Consider the following 23,264-nt stretch of genomic DNA (forward strand, 5'->3'; position numbering starts at 1 on the left):
ATTCTCAAGAAGACGAATATGATTTCCAACATCCCGGGTACCCATCTCTGCATGTGTTATCTCTTGTTAACAGCTGGAACAAAGCCAATTTTACCATTTTGGGGTTATTTTTCCTTTTATTTTCTGAATTTCATGTAATATTAATCTAACCATGTGAAAATATCATTCTCCACCGCTGCTAAAGAGAACATAGAAAAGAAGAAAGAATGAGGAGGGACAAGACCATTGACATTTGGGTTGCATTAAATTTAAAATAACTTTATTTTTCAGTACTACAGAGAAACCCATATTTGGTGATGAGTGGATTTTTTTTTAATGTTTATTTTATTTTTTAGAGAGAGAGAGAGACAGAGCATGAGTGGGGGAGGAGCAGAGAAAGAGAGAGAGACAGAGCATGAGTGGGGGAGGAGCAGAGAAAGAGAGGGAGACACAGTATCCGAAATAGGCTCCAGGCTCCAAGCTGTCAGCACAGAGCCCGATGGAGGCCTCTAGATGAGTGGATTTTTAAGGACAAATGTATCATGGTACAATTTGCAAATAATTTTAATGCATTAGTTACATCAGTATTTTTGTAGCTAGTAGGTCAGTTATACCATTGTTAATATTTCAAACGTTCTTGATTCATTTGGAAAAGCTGACTTAATGAAAGAAATAAGAAATAAATAATAGAATTCTCTATTTATGAATTGTCCTAAACAAACATGTATTGTTTGAATTTCTATTCTGAGCTTCTGTGTCTTTTAACGGTCTTTTGAAGTGTGTTTCAAATAATAGCAGATAATCACCAGAATGGGAGTGAATGACTTGTGGCAAATTTTGGAACCTGTTAAACAACACATCCACTTGCATAATCTTTGTGGGAAAACCATTGCAGTTGATCTGAGTCTCTGGGTATGTGAAGCACAGACAGTCAAAAAAATGATTGGAACAGTCATGAAGCCCCACCTCAGGTAGAGTAAATTTCTTAGGCTATCAATGTATGATTGTATCAGTAGGTGACGTCTTGGTTTTGTTTCTGCTTTGTTTCTGTTGTTGTTACTTTATGTTTTGAGATTTTAAATATTTAGTATAAATATAAATATGTTAACATGTCCATCCCTGCAATCACTGAATCAATGACTCCAAATTTGTACTTCTTACCCTTTGAGCTCCAGATTCACAGACCTAGCTGACTACCTAACATAGCCACTAGAATGCTTTGGCGACTAGAAGCCAGAGAATTGGGAGCCATTCTCTCTGTCTGAGCCCTCCTTACATCCGGTCTATCAGAAAGTCTTGGCAGCTCTACTTCCAGAATATACCATGTGTTCATAAACTTCTGTTGATGTCCAGAGGCACTACCGCACTGTTTGCCACCATCCTCTCATCTGTACTGAAATGACCTCCTCATGAGTTTTCCTCCCTCAGCTCCTGGCCTCCTCCTAGCACTTAGAACAATCATGTCTCTCTTGCTTAAAAACATTCAGTGCTTTCTCAGTTCACTTAAAGTAAAATATTAATAAATAAAATGTTATTGCATGTAACTTTTTTGATACGAGTCTGATGTTCTTACCATTATGTCGTACCACTAATGTTGACTTTTGCTACCAATATATGGTGATTAATGTATTATTAATTTTTATATTTAAGGAACTTATTTTTTCGTATCTCTCATTTGACGCTAATGGATGTAAAACTGGTGTTCGTTATGGAAGGGGAACCCCCAAAGCTGAAAGCTGATGTCATAAGCAGAAGGAATCAGATTCGGTATGGGCCTTCTGGAAAAACATGGTCTCAGAAAACGGGGAGATCACATTTTAAATCAGTCTTAAAAGAGGTGAGCATTTAGATATGATTCAATAATTGTGATATGAACTAGAGAGTACATTTTACTCTGATAAAGATTGTTATATAATCATCTTTAAAACTCACTAAGCTTATTGTAAATAGAAGGCCAGTGTGTACAGAGAAGTTTATATTCTGTAGTGAAACGGACCCAAGTTCAAGCCCTGACTCTGGCATATAGAAATTCTGAGATGTTGAGCAAGATTTTTCAATTATATATGCCTCATTTCCTACCCTATGCAATGGGGATAGTAACACTTTACAGGGATGGGGTAAAAATTAGAAAAAATAAAAATATATTTATAGCAACCACTGCATAGTAGGAAGTTGATACATGTTACCTCTTGAGACCTCTTTAGCACTTAAAGAATTCCCAGAATAGAGATCTAATTAATTCCTACTTCACTCATTTAGAATTAATGATAGTTCATATATAGAATATATATTTAAGACTTTGTAATTTTTAAAAGTATTGTTATATTTTAATATATAATACTTATAAAATGTATATTTTTATAGAAGTTAAGAAATGGAGGTTATCTATAATAAAAAATATGTAATAAAAAATAGAAAGATATTATTTTGCCTCTCTTCAAATGTATATATTTTTTTAAAATTTGCCTTCAGTAGTGCACAAGTGATTTTTATCTTAGACTTTTTTTTTATGTTTATTTTTGAGAGAGAGAGAGCATGAGCAGGGGAGGAGCAGAGAGAGAGGGAGACACAGAATCTGAAGCAGGCTCCAGGCTCTGAGCCATCAGCACAGAGCCCAATGCAGGGCTCAAACCCACAAACTATGAGATCATGACCTGAGCCGAAGTCAGATACTTAACCAACTGAGCCACCCAGGTGCCCCATCTTGGACTTATAACATATACCCTTATTTCCCTGTTGCCACGTTCTGTCCAAATCCATCACTTGTAATGGTTATACAACATGTATGAAATACTATAAAAGGCTATGAAATCATTGCATCATTGCATGTATGGTTTGCTTTTCAGTTCTTCTCTATTACATGTGAACTTATGATGAAGATTTTTTGTATACATAGCTTTTTCTTGGGATTTGGGATTTTAACATAAATTACCTAAGGTGGGATAAATAGATAGACCAAAGTTTAGGAATGATTTTATAGCTCTCGCTGGTCACTTTTCACCAGCACAGATACAAGATAAGCAGTTTTGATACACCCAAAGAATATCAGGTGGTAGGAGGTTTATCTCTGTATTATTTAGTATACAAAAACAAAGATAGTTCTTTATTTATATAGTATGTACATACAATACATATTTATATAAATTGGTCTTTTTTGTTTTTTTGGTAAGATTTTATTTTATTACTTTAAATGTTTAGTTTTTTTTTTTAATGTTTTATTTATTTCTAGGAGAGAGAGAGAGTGACAGCGTGAGCAGGGGAGGGTCAGAGAGAGAGAGGGAGTCACAGACTGAAACAGGCTCCAGGCTCCGAGCGGGCAGCCAGCACAGAGCCCGACGCGGGGCTCGAACCCACGAACCACGAGATCATGACCTAAGCGAAAGTCGGACGCTTAACCGACTAAGCCACCCAGGCGCCCCTTAAATGTTTATTTAGTTTTGAGAATGCAGAAGGTGGAGAGGCAGGAGAGGGAGACAGAGATCCCAAGCGGGCTCCCGCTGAGAGCAGCTAGTTTTCAGGACGGGCCACCTAGTTGTCCTGAGTATGGATTACTTTTTAATTGACATTAAAATTTTTTAAGTTTTCATTACAGAAAACTTTAATCAACACAAAAGTAATCTTAAACAATTATCAATCTTAAGTATCAACTCTTGTTTTATCTGTGTTCCCACTCGCTCCCTTCTCCCATGTTATTCTGAAGCAAATCCCAGACGTAATATTGCTTCAGTCTCTATATTTTAATATCTTTGTCTAAGAGATAAGGACTTTTATAAATAAATAAAAACATAACCACAATAGAAGTGCCTGGGTGGCTCAGTCAGTTAAGCATCTGACTTGGGCTCAGGTCATGATCTTGCAGTCTGTAAGTTTGAGCCCCGTGTCAAGCTCTGTGCTGACAGCTCAGAGCCTGGAGCCTGCTTCGGATTCTGTGCCTCCTTCTTTCTTTGCCCTTCTCCCGCTTACACTCTGTCTCTCTCACTGTCATAAATGAATAAATGTTAAAAAAAATTTTTTTAAGTGTAACCACAATACATTTCTTATTATCACACCTAAGTTTAGCAATCGTTCTGTAATGCCATTAAGCATTCAGTATTCAAATTTCCAATTGTCTCTTAAATACCATAATTTGTAAAGCACCTAAATAGTTAATATATTTGTGATATAGAAAATCACACTGAAAAAAAGCAGTAGAAATGGTCTTAGATTTCTTGCTCCTACGTTTTTCTTCTCAGTGCCTTGATATGCTGGAATGCTTAGGAATTCCCTGGGTCCAAGCCGCTGGGGAAGCAGAGGCCATGTGTGCTTTTCTCAATGCCAATGGTTATGTGGATGGCTGCCTCACCAACGATGGGGATGCTTTCCTATACGGAGCCCAGACCGTTTATAGGAATTTCACTATGAATACCAAGGTACCTTTGTTTCTTTCTCTATGTCAGCATTTGTCTCACAAAGTACATTTTATTTTTTTATTATTATTTTTTTTGACAAAGTACCTTTTTAAAGGGGATTGTTAAATGATGAAATGAAATATGTGTAAAATGCTTACTATGTTATACCTGGCACATAGGCATTGCTAAATGAAATGTTTACTATTATTACAAATATCATTGATGCATAGTTCGTTTTCTTTGAAATATGGATTTCTCTCTTAAGGGATTGATTTGTTTTACGTAGTTTAATTCTAAATCAGTATCAATAATACATTATAAAAGTGCATATGAAATGTTTTGCTTTGACCCCAAATTTCCATTTTTAGTAGTTTATCTTCAACAACACCTCCAAATATGTAGGAAGAGATGTACAAGGATGTTAACTGCAACATTGTTAGTAATTACAGAAATGTGGCAGGCAACCCAAATGCCCTTTTCTAGGGAATGGTTGAATACAGCCATGGTTCTCAGTTAGAGAGGTACTGCCAAGGGAGATTTTGGTTGTAACTTTTCAGGGTTGGGCAAGACAGTAGACATTTGGTAGACTGGAGCTCAGAAAGCTAAAAACCTCTTGCCAGACAATTCTGTTACCTCTCTGAAAATGTTAATTGTGTGCCCACTGAGAAGCATTGCCTCAGAGTCCATTATAATGTAAAAGCAAGCAGTCATTAAAAATATATTAAAGATATATAAGCGGGCAAAAAAAAGATACAAAATAGTACTTTCATATAATTCTATGTTCGCTTAAAAATATAACTAATAAATATTTGTATGTGTCAAAGTGTTTTTTGGAAGAACATGAACTACACTGTTAATAATAGTTAATTTTATTTAATGTTTGTTTTAATTTTTTTTTACTGTTTCTTTATTATTGAGAGAGACAGAGACAGAGCACAAGGAGGGGAGGGTTAGAGAGAGAGGAAGACAGAATCTGAAGCAGGCCAGGCTGTCAGCACAGAGCCCAACACAGAGCTTTAACTCACAAATTGTGAGATTATGACCTGAGCTGAAGTCAGATGCTTAACCAGCTGAGCCACTCAGACGCTCCTAATGTTTGTTTAGTTTTGAGAGAGAGAGAGACAGGTGTGAGCAGGGAGGGCAGAGAGAGAGAGAGACACAGAATTTGAAGTGAGCTCCAGGCTTTCAGGTTCTACGCTGTCAGCACAGAGCCCAACACAGGCTTGAACTCACAAGCCATGAGATGATGCTCTGAGCCAAAGTCGGATATTTAACTGACTGAGCCACCCAGGAGCCCCAATAATAGTTAATTTAGGTGATGCACTTAAAGGGAATGTTTACTTGTTATAGTATACACTTTATAGTGTCTAACTTTATAAGTTGAAAATCTTTTGTAAACATCAAAAATAATAAAGAGGAATGTTTTGATTATAATGGTTTGTTTTTATAATAGTTTATTTTTTAAGCCATTTTTGAAACTATGACTTTATTTCCATATATTGAAGTGTTGGAGTCTATGAAGATTCTGGTGATCAGCATAATTTTTCATACTTTAACTTTTGGTATAATTAAGCATTTAGAGACAAATCTGACCAATTAGTTTTTGTAATGCTTAATATATGAATGTTTACATTTTGAAGATGAAACTAAATCTGTACTTTCTTCTAGGATCCACATGTTGATTGTTACACAATGCCGTCGATCAAGAGTAAACTAGGTTTGGATAGAGAGACTCTGGTTGGACTGGCAGTACTACTTGGCTGTGATTATCTTCCCAAGGTACACTTAGATTGTCATATTTAGTTACTGGTCACAGTGCATCTTCTTTGATATCTTACATGCTGCATAAATATGAAAATAATATGGCTATATGATTAAGAACCTAATTTAGAGTATAATTTTAGGCATCATAACCAATTCAGTAACTAAAATGATCAGCATTTCAAGTGTCATTAAAAAGCTGGCTCATTGTGACGCTGAGTATTGTAAATGAGAATGGAAAAATAATTAGTCCCACAGCTTGAAGATCAAGACGTTAAGACTTACTCTAGGCTAAGAGATTCACATTCAAGTTTTACTGCCCTTTTAAAAATATGCAGGATATACTCTTTTGTCATATCATGCCAATATTAGTTTCTATTGACTCTTTTGTCTATTTTGTAGTTTTCAATCTGCCTTTCAGCTCTCCAACTGTGCACATGCTCAATGTTACTACTGTTGCTAGGCAACATGATTATTGGGGTAAGCCATTCATCCCTCCTTGCCTCTTAGCATTGCACTGAGTTTTGTTCATGAAAACATTTTCTTTAAGATGTACAGAAGCACCTGGGTGGCTCAGTCGGTTAAGCATCTGACTGTGGCTCAGGTCATGATCTCACGGTTTATGGGTTTGAGCCCTGCGTTGGGTTCTGTGCTGACAGCTCAGAGCCCGGATCCTGCTTCAGATTCTGTGTCTCCCTCTCTCTCTGACCCTCCCCTGCTTGTACTCTGTATCTCTTAGTCTCTCAAAAATGAATAAATGTTACAAAAAATTAAAAAAAAGATGCACAATAACAAATAGGCATACTAATAGCTGAATGATAAATGAAGCATTACAAGGATAACCCCATTCTTAACTATATTTAAAACTGTGGAATGATTTGTCTTGTAGTTCTTACTATGTAGTCCTGTCATTATGTCCGTACTGATCATCTCTAATCTTACTGAATCCCTCATTCGAATACATATTCCATCCCCAAGAGAAGTCTAAAGAAGGATGATATATATATATATATTTTTTTTTTCATCAGAGTTTAGGGGAGAGGAAAAAAGGAGCAGGATACTAAAATTATTAACCCTCACTTCTAACATATGTCATCAGTGATTAAACAGAGAAATCACTTTTTTAACCAGTAAGTAAAGGCAGGAGGAGGGAAACTTTTAAATAACACAAAAATAATTATTTCATTATAATTCTCCATCTGAAATAGAAGCTTTTTATTTCCCATATGTAATTATATGGTAAAGTCTGGAAACAGCTGAATGTTGAATATAAGAAAACTTTGCAAAATTAAACTCACCGAAACCAATTTTAGCTATAGTGGTGTTATATTATGCATTAACCTTAGCTGTTTTGACTTTTTCTATCCTTTGTAATGAAACTGCTGTCTATTTATATTGTTCTACTTAAAGATTTTTAAGACTTCCAGACTAACATGATTTACCTTCAAAAAACTCAAGATGTAGGGGCTCCTGGGTGGCTTAGTCGGTTAAGCGTCCGACTTTCCGACTTTCGCTTAGGTCATGATCTCGCGGTTTGTGGGTTCGAGCCCCGCGTCGGGCTCTGTGCTGACTGCCAGCTCAGAGCCTGGAGCCTGTTTCAGTCTGTGACTCCCTCTCTCTCTGACTCTCCCCTGCTCACGCTGTCTCTCTCTCCTAGAAATAAATAAAACATTTAAAAAAAAAAAACCTCAAGATGTAGCTAAATGCTAATACAGGAAGGGTGATATACAACATCTCTAGCAACCGGTAGCCAGAGACAAGCTGTAGCCTTGCAGCAGGTTTCTGGGACCCACTCTTAGGCCAGGTGTGATCCTTTTCGTAGCTGATCCTGACAGTGGGCTGGGAAGGAGATTCGGACTGGTGAGGAGACAGACCCCTTTGCCAGCAGACCCTTAGGATACTTGTGCAATGACTATTTGTTAACCAGTTTGGATGTGTTTTTAACACTGGTGTGTCCATCCCAGTGCACAGTGCTAAATAGCAGCCTGTTTATAAGGATATATTCATAAACTTCTCTGGAAACTGGAAGACTCACACCAGAAATTGTCATGCAGATACACAGTTATTGATATTTTTGTGTGTTGGACACTTAACACTTGTTTTAATTTTTCTTAAGTTATTCATTTCAAGAGGCAACTTGGAACTCTCCTTGGCTCTCTTTTCATATCCAAGTCTTTAAATATTAGATGTTTATCTAAGAAAATAAACATGCTTTTTCCGATTACAAATATAACCTGAAGTTAGGTCAGATTGAAATACTATCAAAGTAATTAACATAAAAAGTAAAAGCCCTCTAAAATCCTTTTCCTCTCTTCCTTAAAACAAATGCTGTCAGCAGTTAAGTATATAACCCTGTGACTTTGTTGTTTGCAGAGATTAACGAAGCAGTAGTTATTTTACTTACAAATCTGGATCACAGGGTGGGCTGTTCTGCAGTCTCTGCTCTACACATGGCAGTGTATCTTGCACATCTTTTCCTGTCATGACACAGCTACCTTATTCTGTCAGCTGCACAATCTCAGATTGCATGATGTGTCACACTTCACTTCTCCATTCCCCTGTGATTAACTTTTGCGTTTCTTTTCCACTTTCTGAAAGGGAGTCCCTGGAGTCGGAAAAGAGCAAGCGTTAAAACTTATACAGAGTTTGAAAGGGCAAAGTTTACTTCAAAGGTAACTAAAACTTTATGGTGACACTAGATATTTATTCTTTTTGAACTGAATAGTGAGTATTTCAAAAAGTATTATCCTTTGCAAGAAAGAGTTTTGTATTTTTAAGCACATCTCTATTTTCATTTAAAATCACGATTTAAAAACTAATAATAAGATCACTGATTTTTATTCATTCTGAGGTTTTTTGAAGAAAGGATGAAAGTATGTTTCCTAAGCCATATTGTATCTTTTTCATTATTAGGTCACTACAAACACAAGTAGTAAGATGCCAAATGTGTTTATTTATAACCACGGGCTTTTACCACAGGCTATTTTATACTATTTTGCCACCAAGTAAAGGTAAACATAACCATAAAATAATTTTTATTTAAAATTATTTTCTATATAAAGTATTTTGATATCATATTTATTCTCTATAAGTGAAATGCCTGACATATTGCAAATAATGAGTAACACTTAATCAAAATTTTCCTTGAGTGCCCTTTCTTCTATAGCCACATATTTAGGAATATTTTAATTCTAATTTAGACTATACAATTTGAGGATTCAAGACAATTAAGATACAGAATGTATAGAAGTTTACGAACTGTGCTATTTAGTTTTGAAAGTATGTGAATTATGTTTACTTAATGAAAGCAACAGTCTATGTTAATATTAATTATTTAATACTAATTTAAATTAACATTAATGATGATAAAGTGTCAAATGAATGAGAAGGAACGGGGATACTAGGAGACTTTAAGCAGTCTTGGCCTCCAATAGGTTTGAGATGGTGAGTGCATGAAAGGAAACATTGAGTTGGAGTCAAGAAAGAATGGCCATGAAAAAACTTGAAATTGTTGTGCTCCTTCGAAAGCTATAAAGCTACTGATAGATCTAAGACTTCAATAAATCCCTTACTGGTATTAGTGAATATGATGCCAAATAAGGAAAAAAAAGATACACTTGGGCCTGGAAGCATTTGAGAATTGTGAAGAATAATAAAGAATAAAAAGCAAGAAGGTATGGCACCTATCTAACTAGCAATCACTTATTGTAATCGTTTCGGCAAGTATGTATTTTTGGCAACGTTTTATGAAATGTTTGTGTGAACACTTGAAGAGAATAAAATTACGATTCTTATTATCATTATGTGCCATTCTAATTTTGATTAATTTAGACTGACTTTCCCCCTAGGTTTTTTCCCCACATTTGAAGTTTCTGTTTATTCATCCACCATTTATTAATGCTAATTTTTAGCAAGCCTATACTTGGTCTTTGTAGTAAATAAATTAGAAATTCCAAAAGCCAATAATAACTCTTAGTGTCGGATACTACACAAAGTACTGAAGAGACAATTTAGCTCTTCATTAGAACTTTAACTTCTATCAGCAGAGGAACATAATTCAGAGTGCTTATGTTTTATGAGGAATACTTAACTATCCACTTGGTGGCTTTATGTTACCTAGAACTTTAGCCAGAAAGAAAATTAACTTTTTATTTACTGGACGTCTTAGCAGATAAATATTTCTTTAAAATCACTTATTAAACAGGCAATGTTTTTGCTGTTTGCATAAGAGATTAAGAAAATGATAATTTCAAATGGTCTAGATTTTTTGAACAGTTTTTACTCAGAAGTTTAATGTTCTGTTTAGTTTTATCCTTTACCCTCCCCCCGATTCTTGATACAGGGAAATGTTCATGTACACGATTCTATTTGTTTTATACTCTGGCACACAGAAGAGAGATCAAATGGATGTATATGTATCATTCTTCCTAATGCTGCCTAACTTAGGATTTTTTTTAAAAAATGAATACATGAATACACACGAGTATATGAATATGTACTCTTTTTCTCCTCTCTCCGGCCTCCTCCCTCCCCTTCCCCTCCCCTTTCCTTCTTCTCTCTTCCTCTGGGACTGTTTCTCTCTTCTCCCTGTTGCAATTCCCTTGTCCTTAGAGCCAAGGTACGTAGATTGAGAGTTTTCACAGGCTGAGCCAGCAACTTCATCTCCACCAAAGGGAAAATGAGGCAGGTAGTAAGGGAACAGAATAGCCTGACATTTGAGAGCATGGCATTTTGGTGACCTTGTTTTTGTTTTGTTTCATTTTGTTTTCCTTTTAAAAGCTTTTTCTTTTACAGGTTTACTCAGTGGATTGAAGAATCTTGCTCTGATCCACAACCCCTAGTTATTAAAAAACCGGCCCATTGTTCTGTGTGTTCCCATCCAGGTAAGCAGACTGGATAATATCTCTAGAATATTAGTATCTGATACCCACACCCTGTTCTGGTTTTCTTCTTTTTAATGTTCATTTCACTTTGAGAGAGTGTGCCCACGCACACGTGTGCACACACGTGCGATTTGGGGAGGGGCAGACAGAGACAAGGACAGAGGGCCCAAAGGGGGCTCTGCGCTGACAGCAGAGCCCGGTGTGGGGCTCATGTTCACAAACCTTGAGATCATGACCTGAGTCGACGTCGGAGGCTTAAGCAACTGAAGCCCCCGAGACACCTCATCCTGTTTCTGTTCTGCTTTCCACATGCCGGCGTGCACGCCCGCCTCCCTCAGTAGGCTGAAGATCCAGGACTGTGTCAGTACACAGAGCAGGCACTCAGTAATTGTTAATTGATTGAAATAATGTGATGCAAATGATAAATATAAGTGCAATTTTAAACTATGATACCAAATTACTTAGGTGTTAAAATTATGTTTTGAATGTAGAATTCCATTTAAACAAAAAAATATATCCTACTGCTAAGTCTTAGGGAAAAATCGAACCGAAAGCATTTGTTTTTACTGCATGAAGATAGGGACTTAACACTAATTTCTAATACATGTTCATTGTTATGGAAAATAGTTTGTTTCCTCTTCATTCGTCTCGGTTAAAAAAAAAAAAGATGTCATTAATGTGTCCTGGGATCAGAAAATGTGTACTGGATTCACTCCCAGGAGAGATTAGGAGATTTTATTAGCTCATCTTTTAAAAGAAATTCTTTATCTATTTGTTTTAATATGTGTTCAGAAACATTGTTAAATCAGACGAAATCATAGAAGAAATAAATGTTTTTATAAGATGTTTTATAAAATTGCACTCTAGTTCTTTGATACTTTATAAAATAACAGTTTTAGTTCCCACCAATTATATGTTCTCTTCTCTATTCTCAAACCAATGTTAAAGATGGTAGGTATGCTTTCCTCCTAAGGGGAACGAGGGCCCCACACCTGTGCCACAGTTATAATTCATTCATGTTCCAGGCAGTTTAAAAATAGCTATAGAGGGGGCATCTGGCTGGCTTGGTCAGTGGGGCATGAGAGCCTTGATATCAGGGTTGTGAGTTTGATCCCCACATTGGGAACAGAGGTTGCTTAAAAATAAAATCTTTAGGGGCACTTGGATGGCTGAGTCGGTTAAGTGTCCAACTTCAGTTCAGGTCATGATCTCACGTTTAGTGGGTTTGAGCCCCACGTCAGGCTCTGCGCTGACAGCTGGGAGACAGGAGCCTGCTTCAGATTCTGTGTCTCCCTCTCTCTCTGACCCTCCCCTGCTTATGCTGTCTCTCTCCTCTCTCCCTTAGAAATAAAACATTTAAAAAAAAATGGTTTTTTAAATAGCTGTAAGGTAACTGATTTAACTAGCAGAGGTAATTAACTGTTATATTCTTTTAATATTCTCATTAAAGAAACTACTTCATGAATTATTCTTTTAGGTAAATAATCTTTTTTTTTAGTGCTAACAATTATATCCCATTTTCTTGCATGTAACTACCAAATAAACCACAAAGTTTTTAATTGTTGATTATTATAAATGTATAACTTCTAGTTACAAATTAACACTTTCAGATACACTTTCAGATAAATTATAGAGTAATTTATAGAAACAAAAATAGTTTCATGTAACTATAATACCTCAGGATCTATTTTGTTTTAAGAATTACTGTAGTGTTCGTTATTCTGTTCAACCTGAATGTATTGGAACCTTTCCATATGCTAGGCACTTTGCCAGACAGTATTCATATTTAAAAATTTGGATAAGGAGAAAAAAAAGATGTGTGTAGAAAGTAAATCTATAAAGCAGTGAAAATTATACTTTGTATTTCCATAAAGGTTCACCTAAGGATCATGTACATAATGGCTGCAAACTGTGTGAAACTGATCAATATTGCGAACCCCATGATTATGAATACTGCTGTCCTTGTGAGTGGCACCGTGCAGAGCATCATAGACAACTAAGTGCGGTAGAGAACAGCATTAAGAAGTAAGTTTTTTGGGGGTGCCTGGGTGACTCAGCCAATTAAGCCTCCCACTTCAGCTCAGGTCATGATCTCACAGTTCTCGAGTTCAAGCCCCGCATTGGGCTCTGTCCTGACATCTCAGAGCCTGCAACCTGCTTCAGATTCTGTGTCTCAGTCTCTCTCTGCCCCTCTCCCATTCCTACTCTTTGTCTCTCAAATAATTAAACGTTAAAGAAAAATGAAAAAAAAAAGAAGTAAATATTTTTTACCTCAGTTTTTTCAGTCCTGACCTATTTATATACCTCTACTTGAATTACTTCCACATAGCCTTCCCTCATGTCTAGATTAGTAACATTTCACAAAATCCCTTTTTTGATTTGGTTCAAATATTAGACTATCTCAGAAGATAGCAATTTAGTTGCTCAAAGAGAAGCTTGAAGACTAGGATATTACCCAAGGACATTTTTCACTAAATGAGCAGAGATTGGATGAGATGAATTTAAAGGCTGTCTAAAATTGCCTGCTTATATTAACAACATGTATATAACTTATTTTCAGAAAAGCTTGCGGTTGTGAGGGATTCCCATTCTATGAGGTAACAACTAATAATTCAAATGTGTATTTTAATTCAGAAGTTCTTTTAAAAAGTTTGAAGTCTGAATTCCTATTTTATTTTCTCTCGCTAGGTTATTCAAGAATTCCTTTTGGACAAGGATACATTGGTGAAGGTTATCAGGTACCAAAGACCTGATTTATTATTGTTTCAGGTATCAGAAAATACTTACCTTATAGTATGTAGTGGGATAAGTAGGAAATTGAGAAGGGATGATACTCACTTTGGTCTCAGAAGAGATTTGAAACAGTTATTGACTGCCCATGTATTTTTCAGCATTTATTTCTAATCTTCATTCCTTTGCTACATAGGAACCACACTTTGCCAGCCAAACCCAGAAAATGTGAAGATTGAATATGTTGTTATTGAATGTGGTGTAGTTTATAAGGGCAATGGGATTTTTTTTCAGTATAGGTGATATATAAAGTTACATTTGTTTTAAGTGTACAACTTAGGAATTTGACAAGTTTATACATTATGCTGTGTTCACCAAAGGACGTTGGGATTTTTAATCAATGACATAACTTTAAATTTGGACAGTGTATCACTTACTATGTGACACTGGATATGTGTTATCCTCAAAGTAGAAATAATACTACTTATTTCATGAAGTCGCTATGAAGATTAAATGAGACTGGGGCACCTGGGTGCCTCAGTTAAGTGTCCAACTCTTGATTTTGGCTCAGGTCATGATCTCATAGTTGTGAGATCCAGCCCCAAGTCGGGCTCCACAATGAGCATGGAGCCTGCTTAATATTCTCTCTCTTGGGGCGGCTGGGTGGCTCAGTTGGTTAAGTGTTGGACATCAGCTCAGGTCATGATCTCGTGGTCCGGTCTGTGGGTTTGAGCCCCACATTGGGCTCATGCTGACAGCTCGGAGCCTGGAGCCTGCTTCAGATTCTGTGTCTCCCTCTCTCTCTGCTCCTCCCCTGCTCATGCTTTGTCTCTCTCTCTCAAAAATAAATATTGAAAAATTTTTACAAAAAGATTCTCTCTCTCTCTCTCTCTCTCTCTCTCACACACACACACACACACACATGCTCACTCTGCTCCGCTTCCCCACTCATGCTCTCTTGCTCTCTCTCAAAATAAATAACTAAACATTTTTTTAAAAAAGATTAAATGAGATTATTTATAATAGCCCCTAATACAGTGACTAGAGAAACAGAATGGTTCAACAGATTGTAGCTACTTGTTGCTTGTCCCTGCAGTACAGCAGTAGTAATAATGGCAGCCAACATTTATTGAACATTAAAATTTGCTGTTATATTTAACACATTACATGTAACTTCACTTAATCTTGTGACGTTAAAAGACTTTAAGTAATTTACCCAGCATCTCAGAAGTATCATTTGGACTAGGGTCCAAATTGATAACCCTTGCACTTGATCATTGTGCAATGTTGCCTCCTTAAGAGGCTCCTTGTTCTTTCCAGAAATATTCTCATTGATCCTGCTTTAACTAATGTTAATTCAATAGGAAAAAAATAATATCACCCGAAAGTGCTGTTTGTTTCCAAGAGATAACAAAATCTTGTTTTATTTGTTTTACATTTACAGAGATTTACTCTTGAAAAAATGGAGTGGCCTAATCACTATGCATGTGAGAAATTGTTAGTGCTTTTGACCCACTATGACATGATAGAAAGAAAGCTTGGTAAAAGGAATTCTAATCAACTACAGCCAATTCGGTAATATAAAGAATTGAATGAAGAAGTTTCTGTGTTTCCATTTGAGTATCTTGTGATCTAAAATAATCTTCTTAATATCTTTAATAGTGGTATATACAGCTCTCTGGTAGTTGGAGTAAAGGTCTAGTAGAAAATATTAAGAGCATATTCAGGGCTTACAGTCAAGATAACATAGTAAGTTTGTATCTTCACACACTTTTCTGCTCAAACAAGTAGTAATACCAGATTATTAAAAGAAATAAATATGAAGTTATATAGCCAAGCTTAACCATAGAACTATTTCAATGGACCAGAAAGGGAACAAAAATGTAACGTGAATGGAAGAACAGAAACTAAGAATTGGTGAAACTCCGTGAAGGGTTATGTGAGTGTTCATTGTGTTATTCTTGCTGAAAGTTGGGGGGGCGGGGGGGGGGATGTAAATATCAAAGAAAAAAGATAAACCACAAAGGAATGACAATCTGATAACACAAATCTTTCATGACAGTAATAGAAGCCAGAAGATGATAGATTAACATTTCAAAGCTTTGAGTAAAAATAATTGGCAACCTAGACATCATTAAAGCATGATTTACTGGTTTGTGGATAAGTCACAGATCCTCATTAAAATCACTGTTAAAGGATATAATCTAAGCAAGAAGAAAAATGAACCTAGAGGGATGATGTGGATAACAAAAAACAGCGGTCAATCAATAAAGAGAAATCAATAAAATCTATTAGCTAATTTAATCAATTGGAAAAATATGTATGTAAATAGCTGCATAATGCTTAACCGTTAATATGATGATAATAAACTAAAACTTCCAAAATATACATGTAAACAGTGAAGGGTAACCACTAAAACACCAGAAATATAATCTCTGTCTTCAAAATCAATACATAAAATAGGAAAGTAGAAGTGCCAAGCCAAAAGAATACAGGAAGGAGGAAGGGGAAAGTACCACAGAAAAAACTTAGTAACAGAAACGCAAAATAGGATGTATGAATAAGTCCAGCTAAACCAGTAATCACAATAAATGTAACTGGATTAACCTTCCCTATTAGAAAATAAACTTTAAAAGAAAAATCATTATTATGGAAAAGAGGAACACTGAATAATAATGAAATCTACTGATAGGATGAAAACAATAACAAACTCTGTACACTTAATAATAAAATTATCTTTTGAATAAACTGGTCAGAGGAATAACTATGCCATAATTCCTTACAGTATTTTTAGAATAGTATAAAAGTAGAATAAAAATCAATGAAAATTGAATAACCTACAAATTGAAAATTTCAAAATGCCTACTGCAGTTGGACCTCATTAGAAGAATTTGTTTTTCAGAATTGTTAAGACCCGAATCAGAAATGGAATTCGTTGCTTTGAAATAGAATGGGAAAAGCCTGGTATGTATTCACTTTAGGCAAACTTTGTAACATTTAATCATATGTTTAGCAAATATATATATAGGTGTGTGTGTGTGTATATATAACATGATGTATATAAAAAATAGAGAAGACCTATCACATTCACGGAAGATTGATTTCATAGTTTACCCGTGCTATTTAAATAAGTTTTGACAAATAGTAAATATTAAAAATTTCAAGTAATTTTATTTTAAAATCTTAGGTTGACATTTCTTTTGTAATTAATGTTTAAGAATATAATATGGAAGCAGTTTTGGTTTATATTTCTCAAGAAAATGCATCTGTCTTTCTTTACTCTGTTTGGTTTCTATAGGATGTATAGTTGTCAAATGTCAGATTACTCTCATGTTGCTGCAGATAAAAATGCAGTGAACCCTGAGCTAGCTCCAAAACTGAAGGCAGGGAAAGCATAGATCATTTAAAATGGAAAGTGATTCCAAATTCATTTCTGTCTGGCTTTGAAATTAGACTTTGTAACTATATGTGAATAAGTGAAGCAGTAGATTTGCCAATGAAAGTTTAAGTTGTAGGTAATGTTGAAGAATGAAATTATAAAGAATTAGATAAACCATTCTATGCAATAACAGGAAAATAGCTAAGAATTTTGAAGACTGTTTAGGAATAGTTCCACCAACTCTAGTGTATTTTCAGGAAAGAGAATCACATTGTCTCAGCTCGGCAGTACATCTCCTTTGTCCAGAACCAAGCAGCGTCCTTGTGGGCTCTGTTGCTTAAGGGAGAAGATATAACCCAAAGCATGTTTAACTAGGAAACACTTTAAGTTCACCTGGTTCCTCTGTATGTACTTTAAACTCATCAGCTAGTATTTTCATCATAGTGTGGCTTCTCATGCAGTTTTGCCCTCGTGTAGATAAATATAAGAATCTAGCCTACTATTTATATATCTTATTGTAAATTCGCATGCAGGCATTCTCATTTTCATGTATCAGCCGCTTATGAGTCCAGTGAGCCTGAGTATATCCTCAATTCTGTTCTTTTCAGAAGCCACCTCTGAAGAAACTTAATATTGTGGTTTTAAAAAGCTATCTATTCCCACTTGTTTTCTGGAAATGTTAACACTTATACTAAATTCAAACCAACTAACCTTATCTAAACAAAGTTTTCTGTTCTGTAAGTACCATCTTCAAAGCAAGAGAATTTAGAATTCTTTTATGAAAGAAATCATTTTCCAGGTCTTGCCAAGCAGAGGAATATCAATCTTGTGCTAGTATCAACAAATTATTGGAATAGAGATGTTGTAAAGCAAGATTTGTAATGAGTCATTGATTTACTCATGATTTAGTTACCTAGAAAAATTGAATTTTACAAATCTTCAATTAAGACTTGTTTTTATTATATTTTTATCTTTTAGAACATTACACTATGGAAGATAAACATGGAGAATTGGTTCTAAAAACAGTAGAAGAATTATCATTGTTTGAAGCAGCTTATCCCGAGATTGTTGCTGTTTACCAAAATCAAAACTTGGAAATGAAAGGGAAGAAACAGAAAAGTAAGTATTGCATTTGATAGCTATTTATACCACACACAAATGTTTAATGTTCTTTAATGTTCTAATTTATTCTATTGTGTCTGTATTTTGCTGAAAGTTCTATGAAATCAAGAGCTATGATTGTTCTCTTGCTTCTTTGTCTTGAAATACTTCTTTTTTTTAATAGTTTATTTATTTTTGAGACAGAGTATGAGTGGGGGAGGGGCAGAGAGAGAGGGAGACTCAGAATCTAAAACAGGCTCCAGGCTCTGAGCTGTCAGCACAGAGCTGGATGCGGGGCTCAAACCCATGAACCGTGAGATCTGACCTGAGCCAAAGTCGACACCTAACCAACTGAGCCACCCAGGCGCCCCTTGAAATACTTCTTTAAAAAAAATTTTTTTAAAACTCTTAATGTTTATTTATTTTTAAGAGAGAGAGAGAGAGTAGGGGAGGGCAGAGAGAGAGAGACAGAGACAGAATCTGAAGCAGGTTCCAGGCTCTGAGCTGTCAGCACAGAGCCCAATGCAGGCCTCAGACTCACAGACCGTGAGATTAGGACCTGAGCCAAAGTCAGACACTTAACTGACTGAGCCACCCAGGCCCCCCTTGACATACTTCCTTTAAAGTCATGAGTAAACCATTCTACTCTGTGTCTGCTAGCTTAACCAAGTGTTAATAGTAATTGTACTAACCACTTAGTGAGCAACTAGTATGTATAACATCTTTTGGATTATAAATACATTTTCTTTATTTCCTAGAACCTGATGAGGAAAACAAATTCAATTATAACATTGTTTCCAAAAGAAAATATTTTATAATATTTTGTTAATAATAATTTTGTTATGATTATTTATAATATAGTTTCCAAGAATGCACTGAGACAAAAAAAGACAAAAATTGCTCATACAGAAGATTTCTGATCTGAACTCTTTAGTTTATTTGTTTACTCAAGTTAGGGAAAATGAAATAGACTTTAATAATATTGTATTGTTTTTCTTTTCAGGCGTAAAAATTAAGCATAAAGAAGACAGTTGGCCGGAATCAAATAATATGAGTTTCCAGTCACAGATGACTTTAAACCCCATGTGTGACATCTTTTCTAAGCAGAATTCCAAGTTAAATTTGGAAACTACCCCTCATTGTACATTATCGCAGAAATCTGTTTCTGCATCACTGAATAGCTTGCTTTTACCTGAAGATACCCCTTGTTTGAATACACGAGAACATTTAATATCTTCTCCAAGGCCTTTGGCTATGCAGCAAATCCCAGCTGTCAGTAAGTCCCTAGTTCCAGAATCTAGTCAACCTAGTACCTCATCCTATAACATATCGGCGATTGCTGACCTACACTTAAGCACCATTGACTGGGAAGGCACTTCTTTTAGTAATTCTCCAGCTATTCCAAGGAACACTTCCTCTCATGGTTTAAAATCAGAACTTGAGAGAGCCATCCCTGAAAATTTAAAAAATATCTCAGAACAGTCGTCATATGCATCCGAATGGTATACCAGAAATATTAAGAAAGTGTTGGATCGGGATCTGCAGAAGAGTGATACTGAAGAACATCTGCTTTCTGGCATTACTGATTTACATCTTGAGGATTTGCCTTTAAAGGAACGAATACGTATAAAATCATCATATCCTCAGGATAATGCACAACCAAATGTCGACCTGAGAACTTTGTCCCCAGTTACCATAAAAGAATCCTGTATGGATAATGATGGTTCTGATTGTCCATCACATCTTTCAAAAGATCTTCTAGGAAACCATTTGCAAAATGAGTCTAGAAAATCTAAAGTTCTAAAAGGAGACCAGCTATTTCAAGACAACTATAAAGTGAATACTTCTATACCTTATTCTGTCAATAACCCAGTAATAGTAAAGACCAGCATTAGACCACCAAATTCCGCTTTTGATTATAATAGAAAAGCTGATGTGCAAACCACTCAGAAAAGTGTAATGAAGAAGAGCGTTTGCCTTGACAGTCTTTCCTCTGATGAAGAAAGTGTCCCAGTGATTGGGAAAGCTAAATACACAACTCAAAACGTGAAGCCTCGTTCTCAGAAGCATTACCCAGCCCAGTTCAAGAAAGATGATGTCAAGAAGTTGCATAACCCTAAAATACGTATTAAAGAAACTGAACGGTGTGCCCAGGCTTATGAAACAGCTGGAAATGAAGAAGACTGTTTCCCAGATGCAGCTAAAGGTTCTCTGAGTTTTCTACAGCGTCCTGAGGACAAAGGCGACCATGGTACTTGTTTGGATAGTCCTCTTCCTTTATGTCAAAGATTAAAACTAAGGTTCCAAAACTCTTCAAATGGAATTAAAAATATTTACGTATAACTTAGTGTTTTAGCACCATAAGCACTAGCAGAGGCAGAGACAAAACCTCTACATTTGGCATAAAAATGTAATGTGGCTCTGTATGTCATGAGATACTTTCCATTTTAATTAAAATTGTAATAAAAAGCATTACCTAAAACTTTGGTTTTAAAAGATGATCCTTGTGGTAAAAACTTCAGATAACATAAATTTCTAAAACACTTTTGCCATTCTTTATATCGTTCTTGATTTTTCTTTAGTTAAAGCTTTAAAATGTTAATACAGTAGTAGCTAAATGCTTCCTCTGCTCACTTTTACTCATTTTGTTCATAAACCTCTAAGGTTCGTTTGTTTGTTTAAAATTTCAGCTTGTTTCCATGAGGATAACTCCCTGCCTACACTCACTCTCTCAATGTCTTCTGATGTACCTTTCCTGAGAGTTGTATTTTCTGTCAATATGAAGATGCAGGTAGTGTGCTCTTCTGGTTTGGGTAACCATTCTTCTCATGAAGGGCAAAAACGGAAAAGGAGAAAGATGCTCGATAGAAGTAGTAAAAATTAGGGTTGTAATGGCTGACTAAACTAAGGAAGGCTACTTCTTACATAACCCCAGGAGTTCCCAGTATACCCAATGGAAAAAGGTCTGCAAAATAGAATGTATAATGAGAACAGACTTAGAAATTTGCTCAGGATCACACAACTAATTAATAAAGGCATGGGAACCAGAGTTCCTTCCTCCAATTTATTGGCTTTTCTGTTTTCTTTTTTCTTTCTATAGCACTTTATTTCCTTTCGTTTTTAAAAAAATGAAAATGAATATGTACAATATGAACTTCAATAACTCTTTTTTGAATTTTTTTTATGTAAAAACTCTTAAAGTTTTACATAAATTTATTTAACATTCAAGAACTCTAGAGGTAACCAGATTGGAAAGCAAAAAGTAAAACTGTTGTTATTTGCAAGATGACAAGATCTTGTATATACAAAATTCTAATGAACCCAGTAAAAACTATTAGAACCAATAAATGAGTTCAGCAAGGTTTCAAGATACAGGATCAATATACACACATCAGTTATATTCCTATATATCCACAGTGAATAATACTAAATGAAATTAAGAAAATTCTGTTCACAATAGCATCAAAAAGGATAAAATACTTTGGAATTAATTTAACAAAATTGTAAAATTTATACTCTGAAAACTACAAGATATTGTTCAAAAAAATTAAAGAACCCCTAAATAAATGGAAAAACATCTCATGTTCTTGAATCAGACAACTTGATGTTAAGATGGCAATATTTCCCAAACTAGTTTACAAATTCAATGTGGTCTCCATCAGTTCCAGCAGATTTATTTGCACCAAAGTACAACCTGATTCTAAAATCCATGTGGAAATTTAAGGAACACAGAATAGGTAAAACAAAACAATCTTTTAAAAAAAAAAATGAGAGAACTTGCCCTTCCTAATTCTGTTTTCAAACTTCATACAAGCTTTCAGTAATGAAGAATGTGCTATAATGGCATAAATGTAGACCTGTAGATCAATGGGATAGAATCGAGGGTCTAGATCTATGCCCTAACGTTTATGTTCAATTGATTTTCAACCAGAGTACCAACACAGCTCAATGGGGAAACAGTTTCCATTGAGCAAATTCTACTGGTACTACTGGATATCCGTATGCAAAAGGATGAATTTTGAGCACTACCTCATACAACATTAACACAAATGGATCAAAACCTGGTTGCAAACTATAAAACACTTAGAAGAAAATATAGACATAATATCTTTGTGACTTTGGATTAGGTAAAGATTTCTTAGATATGACACCAAAAACTCAAACAACAAAAGTGAATTCATTTGTACTTAATTAAAACCAACAATTTTTGTGATTCAGAGAGTACCATCAAAATGAAGAGACAACCCGTAAAAAATAGAAAATATTTTCAAATCATAAATGTGATAAAGGACTTGTTAACTAGAGACAAGAGTCTCAATAACTTACAACTCAAAAGGACAAAAATGGATAAAATATCTGAGTAAACACTTCTCTAAAGAAGATGTACAAATAGCTAGTAAGTACATGAAGAAACTCAAATTCATTAGCCATCAGAAAAATATAAGTCAAAACCACATTGAGATACCATATTATACCTAATAGGATGGCTAGAACCATGAAGACAGATGATAACAAGTGTTTGTGAAGATGTGGAGAAATTGGAACCCTTCTATCCTATGGGTAGGAATAGAAAATGGGGCAGCCATTTTGGAAGAAGTCAGGTGGTTCCTCAAATGGTTAAACATAGTTACCATATGATCCAACAGAAAAACCTACAAAAATATACCCAAGAGAAATGAAGACCTATGTCTACACAAAAACCTTTACACATATGTTCGTAGCAGCGTAATTCATAATAACCTCAAAGTGAAAACAACCCAAATGTCTATCAACTGATGAATGGATAAACAAAATGTGGTGTCTCAATACAATGGAATATTGGCAATAACAAGAAAACAAAGTACTGACACCTGTTATAATATGATAAACCTTGAAAGCATGCTAAATGAGAGGCCAGTTGGAAAAGATGACATGGGTGATTCAATTAATGTAAAAAATTCCAAATAGGAAAATCTATAATTTGTAGAAACAGAAAGTAGACTCATGGTTACCAAAGACTGGGGGATGTGGGGAAAGAAGGGAAGTGGAGGATGGAGAAGAGAA

General features: G+C 35.3%; 1 protein-coding gene across 1 annotated transcript in view; it reads left to right on the forward strand.

Moving 5' to 3' along the window:
• GEN1 (GEN1 Holliday junction 5' flap endonuclease) overlaps nt 1-21,716 on the forward strand; it is a 29,482-nt gene extending 7,766 nt beyond the window's left edge. The window contains exons 2-14 of the mRNA XM_039220343.1: nt 775-950; nt 1,630-1,816; nt 4,212-4,388; nt 6,036-6,146; nt 8,727-8,800; nt 10,923-11,011; nt 12,886-13,036; nt 13,572-13,608; nt 13,700-13,780; nt 15,186-15,316; nt 16,644-16,705; nt 18,099-18,239; nt 19,225-21,716. Of these exons, the coding sequence (XP_039076274.1) occupies nt 790-950; nt 1,630-1,816; nt 4,212-4,388; nt 6,036-6,146; nt 8,727-8,800; nt 10,923-11,011; nt 12,886-13,036; nt 13,572-13,608; nt 13,700-13,780; nt 15,186-15,316; nt 16,644-16,705; nt 18,099-18,239; nt 19,225-20,564 (2,742 nt within the window). The 5' untranslated portion in view covers nt 775-789 and the 3' untranslated portion in view covers nt 20,565-21,716. The remainder of the gene's footprint in view (nt 1-774; nt 951-1,629; nt 1,817-4,211; nt 4,389-6,035; nt 6,147-8,726; nt 8,801-10,922; nt 11,012-12,885; nt 13,037-13,571; nt 13,609-13,699; nt 13,781-15,185; nt 15,317-16,643; nt 16,706-18,098; nt 18,240-19,224) is intronic.
• The last annotated feature ends 1,548 nt before the right edge of the window (nt 21,717-23,264 follow it).

This window comes from Hyaena hyaena, unplaced genomic scaffold (genome assembly GCF_003009895.1).
Source record: "Hyaena hyaena isolate Hyena2069 unplaced genomic scaffold, ASM300989v1 scaffold_884, whole genome shotgun sequence".
In the NCBI taxonomy this organism is placed as follows: domain Eukaryota; kingdom Metazoa; phylum Chordata; class Mammalia; order Carnivora; family Hyaenidae; genus Hyaena; species Hyaena hyaena.